We start from the raw sequence: 8,022 nt of genomic DNA on the forward strand, positions 1-8,022 counted from the left end.
CTCGTGGAGGTGGTTTGTATTATAAACAATCTAGATCTAATTCATATATATTTGTTTTAATGAGGTGAATTTTGATGTTGCAGCCATATCTAAAATATCGAGTTGATAAAATATGTATTATGTTTCTTTCATAATATATCTTATTTCAACGGTTATGTTTATTGTCCTTTATGTAACATTTCTAAGTTCATATTTGAAAATTTATATTCTTTATCATTTTTTATAATGATATAAAAAAATTTGATAATCATTATGCAACTTACCAAGATGTCAGACAAATTACATTTAGAATTTGTTCGCTAGTAGTTGTGAGACTTTCACCACATACTTTATAGAATGTCATCCTTTGTATAGAGGAGTTGAGTGTTTGCTATCAGATAAGGGATAGAATTGCCAGTCAAATTATAAACAATGGACCAAGGAACAATGAATTGAAATTTTGTAACCACACTCTGTACTTCAACTTACATTACAACACAAAAGTGTTCAGATGAATTTAGATGTCAATTTTTACCACCTTCAGATCAAGATTAAAGACTTTTGCGAATGATCAGATACTTTGTACCATGAGATTCGTGATCTTTATTTGCAAGATGCATTTTTTAAATTATCCTCGGTCCAATAGTAAATGTCAGGAAACACAATCTTTGATGAGCTTAATCGAAAGTTAATGAAAATTCTTAAAGGAGAATTTAAAATTAGCTATCACAAGGGCCCTCTTGAGGAATGGTTGATTGCTACTCTTAAGTTTGGTTACATTCTCATGTTCACAATACACCAAGTCATTCCATCTTTCAGGTTGTTGCATGCAAATTATAGCACACCTACATTATTTCACATGAAGTATACTATTTCAATTAAAGTTCAAAAAAATATTCATGGAAATGTAGAGTTATTGAACATATTAAATAAAAAAAGAAAAAAAGAAATTTTCATATAATATCTTTAATAATTATTTCATTGTTTATTTATAACACAACCTTTTTTTGTCAGTAAAAAAACATTATTTAAAAAAATATATAGCATTTATACTAACATATATATTATATTATTTTATTTCTAATAAATCTCATTTTTTAAAATTAAACTATCTAGCTCTATTTTAAAATCTTAAAAGACTTAAAATTTTAATTTAAATATAAATATAAATTTATAATAATTAAATACAGTTAATATATTATTTAATGAAAAGAAATTTAAAATATGATTGGCTATGTTTATTAGTTAGACCTTTCGACGGATTTCAATTACTCATGCTAGAGAAAAACATAAAATGGTGTTAGTAAAAAAAGTTGTGTTAGTGGCCACATCACATCAACATCCCTCCTCTCGTAGATTAAACTTGCAACCACTCTCTGAGATAGTGGACCACCCATGCTTGTATAGGCACTAAAGAATCAGATCTATAGAAAGTTGTATTGAAATTAAAATTACTTAAAAACACACACTCAAGTTCAACTGAGTTGGGCTGCCAAACCCCCCGCTATGGCTTCAGAATAAAAGGTGGTGTTTTTCTTACCTCTTTTTAATTTTATAATGTAGCTCTTCAAATAAATCAATATATGCAATATTAGTGGTTTTAAATGATCTCAATTTCCCATGTAATTTTTTTTGGTGTATCTTTGTTCTTGGGATAAACCTTGGTACAACTAACAAGAGTTAAGAAATTATTACAAATAAAAACTTGAAGTGTGTAAATGTAAGCAATATTGTAAACTGCTAAACTCAACTTGATGCATTCTTATCGTTATTCTTTTAATTCTGAAAGTATACTTTTGAGATAATCTAAGGATTCATTATTCTTTTGTAGCCCTTAACCATGATTAAAAGTATAAAGAATTTATTAGCAAATAATTTACTAGGGATAAATTGTAAGAACATCCAAACAAATGGAGAAGAAAGGTTTATTATTTTTATAATCTTGGAAACTCTCTTTTCAGCATAACTCTAAATGCTTGAGGAAATAGATCAACTCTGCCTAGAAAAAAACATTGAAAATGAAACTTAAGAAGACCAAGAAAATCAAATAGGTGGATATCTAAATGAAGTAAATATTTTACTACATGTGCATATCAAACAATAGAAGTCAAAAATCATATCAGAGTGCAAACTACCTTCAAATCCACTACCACAATATACTCTATTTGAAAAAAGAACAACTCATCCCAATCATCACCAAACAAAGGCCTAGAGAACTGTTGTCCCATGGCAAGATGAATTTGAGTTGGTCAATAAACATGTTTCTCAAGGTATGTTGAAGAACATTTTTTATTTAAGATGTTTAATGTAGAGAATTTCATTTTCCTAATTTTTTTTCATCCCTCTTTAGATTTAAGCTCTTGATAAGCCTAAATTCCTAAACTTTGGATGATTTGTCAACATTTATGTGTGTAGTGGCAACTTTGCCCACACCAAATTTGAGTGTAGGAATGAACTTCCACCAAACTTCTCAGCACAATATAGGTACTAAATGCTTTCTAAAGCCCAAGATTTTGAATTAGTAGGACCTCTATTAAACCCCAATGTCACAAATTGGATAATTAATGGTTAATCAAATAGTACAGGCATAATATATTTATTTATTTTTGTATTGTATACCTCTTAACTTAGGCAGTAGAGCTAGTGGATATTGTGAGTCACATTTTCTTACATTTTGAATTTACATTATTTGAACATTTTAAATGGAGATAAATATTTAACAATGTATATTAACTCGTATATTTAAATTATTTTTTATTGTAAATAAAATTTAATCATTTTAGACTAGATTTCAAAATTAATATTTGTCTGTAATTTTAATCTATATATCAATATTAAAAACAAATTTAAAAGGTATTTTACTATATCTAATTCTAAAAAAACTATTTTATATCATTTAATTTAACTTATAACTACAATTTTATTTTTTATTCATTTAAAATGTGCACATTAATTTTTGTAAAGCATAATGTATATACATTTCTAATTCTTTAAATTTAAATTTTTGACTTTGTTATTTGTTTACATTTACATATTTAAGCAATAATAAATAACATATAATAGTGTTTTAAATTTTTCCCAATAGTATTTTCTATTTCAATAGTTAAGCTTTTAGCAAATTTTTGTACAAGAGGATTGGGGTTTTTTTGTTTATCTTGCATTAGCCATTATTTAAGTAATTGAACCCAATGAAAGCATTTTCAAATCATTGAACTTCTCTCCATTGCTAAACAATATAGGGGAAGAGATCTAGTAGCCGATATAGCTATAGATCCCCCCAATTATCACTTTTAAAAAGTCTCAAATGATGATAACACATGTACTAATAGTCGATAACACATGTACTAATAGCCCATCACACATGCACTAATAGTTAATCACTTGTTAGCTTTCATGACTGCTGATTGCTCCATTTGTGCAAATAGTACCTTTTTTTTTTTATGAGCGGCTATTAGGGGTGAACATAACAGGTTGGGGGCAAACATTTTGAAATGACACTTTTCGACCAGTTTCATGCTCTACAACTTCTGAAAAAAGCTCCATAAATGTGAAAACTCCTAAACTTTAACTTTAAACTATTCAGTCACCTACACATAAAAAATGAACAAATTTCAACATATATATTAGGAGTTCTGATTCATCATTGCACCTCATAGATACAAGTGCTAGTTATGGACTTTTGAAAAATAATTTATTTCCTTAAAATATCACTGGAAAAGTATATAATTGAAAAATAATAATTAATCAAATAAAAAATTTACAATCCTCTGTGATAAGATCTTCCAGGCTTAATGGCAATTCTTTCAGTCCGGAACAGCCACGCAAATTTAACACTTTCAGGTTTTTGAGTTGTCCGATGTCAGGCGGTAATTCTTGCAAACCAGAGCAGAACCACAAAGACAATTGTCGCAGATTTTGGAGTTGTCCAATGTCTGGCGGTAATTCTTTCAACCCTGAACAGTGACTCAAATCTAACCATTCTAGATTCTTAAGTAACCCGAGCTCTGAAGGCAAAACGTTTAATGCAGAGCAACTATCTAATATTAAAGTTTTCAAATTATTAAGTTTCGCAAAGCTATAAGACAATTCATTAAATGGAGGGCATCTGTTGAAAAGCATATATTTCAAATTGCTAGACTGTCCAAAGTCCGAAGACAAGCGTTTCAATTTCGGGCATTTTCTTAGCAACCACCATTCTAAATTGCCGAGTCTCCCAAAGTCTGAAGGCAACTCTTTCAATTCCTTGCAATTATGTAGCTCCAACTCTCTTAAATTTCCGAGTTCCCCAAATTTGGAAGGAAGTTCCCTCAGCTGATGGCATCCCCATACGGTCAATCTCTCTAACTTTGTTAGCTTCTCCATTCCTTCTGGTAGGCTTTGCATATTATTCAAATCACACCGTAAAGCCACAAGAGAAGAGGCTGAAGTGACTGTGGGAGGAACATTACAATCTGAAGCTCCATTCTCGGCAGATATTGTAATGTGCATATGACGCAGGCTTGGAGGAAGCTACATGTTCCCACAGTATAATTTTTAAAAAGGTTGTCTAAGTGTAATTATAAATACGCTATATTGAATGAAAGTTAACTAAAATGACATGGCCTGAGGAGGGCAGATCTTACCTCATAAAAAGTCATGGCTTGCGTGAAAGGGCCCTTGTAGTAAACCAGATGCTCAAGTTTCTCAAACTCCACTGGTAACTCGGAAATGTCTCTCGGAATTCGAAGGCATCTGAGTTCTCTAAATGGTTTATGACATCTCCCCTTGAATGTTATTTGCGATGCATCTTCATAACATAGCACTCTTAAGGAATTGCTCATGCATTTGAGATGGTAATCATTAATTTCAATTAGAGGCTGCTCATATTTTCCATGAAAACAGATGCCTTTTAAGTTTTTGAGTTTCTGCACACAAGTAAGCCATATATGTATATATAGATATACATCACTGTGATTGTAGAAAAGATGTATTTGTGATTTAAATGGTAGAATTACATACCTCTTCATCTTTTAAACAATCCAATAAAACTTCAGGATCTGTGACTCTGTTTCCCTCTTGCTCAGACATCTTTTTCCCTCTTGCTTGGACTATGTCATGAATACTGATTGAACCATCTTCACTTCTCTTAATGAATGACACCTCTTCGAGGGCTCTGAATTCCTCCTCGCCTCTGGAGTTAACTTTAGGCAGACATAAGTATGGATCGGAATAAAGAAAAGATGTAATATCTAGAAAAGCCTCTTTCACAGGCTGTAAGAAGCTATGGTATACAAAATCAACCATACGGTCACTGATATCTTCCTTTTCCACCCTGTCCCCTGATTTAAGCAACTCTAATACCATAAAATTTGCATTTTCAGTGCTTTTAGCGAGTTGAGCGCCTGCCAATTCCAGCAGAAGCGGAACGCCACCACACAACTTGAGGAGGTCACATATTTGCTTTTTATCATTTTGATTCCTCGCTCTCTTCAACAAAATCTCTCTCGCTTTCATCTCTGGAAGGGGATCCACGAGATATTGTTGGCGGTGAACATTCCAGTAGAGAAATATGTCCGTCTCCTGAAGATTTCGAGTGGTCACAAGTAATCTGCTTCTCGGTGGAAGGCAACTGCTCAGTTCTGCCGGTAGAAGTTGCTTGAGATTTTTTTCCTTGAGACCGTTGTCAATATACAGAAATACAGGCTGTTTAGAATTCCTTTTGAAAGCTGACCAGATCTTCTGCCGCCCATGATCATTATCTGTCAATTTCACATTATCAATGAACAATTTTTCTAAAATCAGCTCTTGGAGTATTTTAAGATCATGCTTGGTACAATGTTGATCCATGTGAACTCTGCATTTCTTATACATCTGGGGATCAATGCAATCATAAACAGCATCAGCGAGAGTTGTCTTTCCGATCCCTCCAAAACCATAGACAACCACAGCTTGTGACGATGCATGTTGTGCACTCAAATCAAGAAGCTGAATTACCCTTTTTTGTGCACTCTCAATTCCAACTGTCAAAATTGTTGAAAACTCTATCAAAATTTGTGGCAAAACTCATAACAGGAGAAGATTTTGAAATGAAAAGTGAAAACATCTTACCTGCCGGGTTGTATGTGACCTTTGACTGCGAAGCCAGCTTTGGTATTCTCTTTTGAATGTTAATTCCAGTCGACAATGTGAGGTCTTGATACAGTCTGTCTGTTTTGCCTTGGAAACCTTTCAAACCATCGGCACTCACGGAAGCAGTGAGAAACCTTCATACAATTCAAAAATTGGATTTATGTTAAATAAATCCTGATTACTTTTTTAAAATTATTATAGACGAAAGCAAAGAGGCATTTTTTTAGCTGGTTGCTAAATTGTCTAGGTCTGTTTCTTCTTAAAATTCATATTTGTTCAAGATTCCTGAAAATAATTACTTCTTAACATTTGCATAAATGAAATTGCTCAAATAATTACACTAACCTTACAAACTTGCCAGTCGAAAGTTGGGACGCGCACATGATGCATCCCTCAACAATGCACTCGACTGCCTCCTTCAGTTTCTGCTTCTCCTCGGGCATTTGCTCATTCAGCTCCACAATTTGCTTCCCAAGATTCACCAAAACTTTCAAGATCTGAAGGCACTCTTTCTGGTTGTCAGACATCTCGTTATATCTGGCCAATACAAATCCCACCACAGAAAGTGCTGCCCCCACCCAATGAATCTGCGCAGCACCTTTCAAAAATTTTATAGCAACCTTCTCTATCTCTGCACTTGGGCCATCCTTTGAATCATGCTGGACAGATCATTAATGACAACAGACATCCATTTAATATGATTTATTTCTCAAAATTTTAGTACATTATATTATTATAATCACCCAATAATTTTCCCTTGGAAATTTCATCCTAACTTGCTACCAATATGAAAAATTGACCTTCTGAGGAAGTCTGCAAAGATGTTTATCCACTAGCTCCAGGAATGTTTGGCCATCCTGGATATAAGAACTTGTTGCTGAACAAGATCCTTCTTCCTTCTCTCCATACTGTATTGGACGACAGTAAATTATACTCAAGAAAGCCTTACAACAATAGATTAGGGAAGCCAGTGATGCACAGATGACTAAAACTGTTCAGAAGAAATAGGTATTTAATAGTTAAAAAATTGAAAAGTTCCTATCATACACAACATATACACAGATAATTTACCGCTCTCTTCAATAGCTCTTCAATAAACTGAATCAGGTCGTGAAGCTGACTGAGATCATTGAATTTCTGTAGGAAACTCTCCAAATCAACATCTGCTGATGGTTGTGAAGATGATGGAGGGGTAGAATTGGGTGCTTTTGTAGATGATGAAGCAGTGGAAGGCCCAGAAATGGGTGTTTGTTGAGAAGTTTGTGTGGGAAGCACAACAAGAGTGGTTACTTGCTGAGTAGTTGAAGAAGAGGAGAAGCAACTGCATGAAAGACACGAAAACTTGCCCATTACTACAGTAAGGAAAGTATAAAACAGAAAGAACACAGAGAGAAAACTAAAGTTGCTGCTTCTGCTCTCTCTAGATACAAAATCGCTCGCCCTGCTCATCTGCCTTAATATCTTTGTAAAGAATGTACATTGAAGGCAATTTTCCACAAAATGTCAAATGTAGGCCATGGTTGAGAAGGATGGAATTAAAATAGGAAAGAGCTGGGAAGCTTCCCATGCCAAAATCGCAGCCTGTAATGATTGTTGGAAAGTTCAACATTTCCATGATCCGTAGCAGAAATTACGGGGAAACAGCTATGCGGTCGACCAATTCTATTGATAGGCCTATTATTTAATATTAATTAATTAAATTGAAATAGAAATAATTCAATTAATAAATACCATCAAATTATCCATCAAGTAGAATTGGTCAACTGCAAATTAGCTGACCAAAATGGATGGTACAGGATTGCTTTACATCACAAAATATCGATTGTGTGGCATTGCAAGTGCAGCACAGCTGTTTCCGCAACGTAGGAAAGAGGTGGGAAGTCTCCCAGGTCAACAATGCCAGCGCGGTAAGCAAAGCAAGTGACCAAAGGCTGG

The 8,022-nt window shown here is 33.5% G+C and overlaps 1 protein-coding gene across 1 annotated transcript; it reads right to left on the reverse strand.

The window, feature by feature from the left end:
• Positions 1 to 3,648: 3,648 nt before the first annotated feature.
• Positions 3,649 to 7,571, reverse strand: LOC149531360 (putative disease resistance protein At4g19530). The gene is made up of 7 exons (XM_089810178.1): positions 7,159 to 7,571; positions 6,888 to 6,995; positions 6,433 to 6,746; positions 6,067 to 6,221; positions 4,978 to 5,978; positions 4,602 to 4,883; positions 3,649 to 4,488 (listed from the first exon to the last, which is right to left on the reverse strand). The coding sequence occupies exons 1-7, from the start codon at positions 7,534 to 7,536 to the stop codon at positions 3,724 to 3,726; spliced, it is 3,003 nt and encodes a 1,000-aa protein (XP_089666304.1). The 5' UTR covers positions 7,537 to 7,571; the 3' UTR covers positions 3,649 to 3,723.
• Between the last annotated feature and the right edge of the window lie 451 nt (positions 7,572 to 8,022).

This window comes from Cupressus sempervirens, chromosome 11 (assembly GCF_028749045.1).
Source record: "Cupressus sempervirens isolate cs-2001-9-10 chromosome 11, ASM2874904v1, whole genome shotgun sequence".
In the NCBI taxonomy this organism is placed as follows: Eukaryota; Viridiplantae; Streptophyta; class Pinopsida; order Cupressales; family Cupressaceae; genus Cupressus; species Cupressus sempervirens.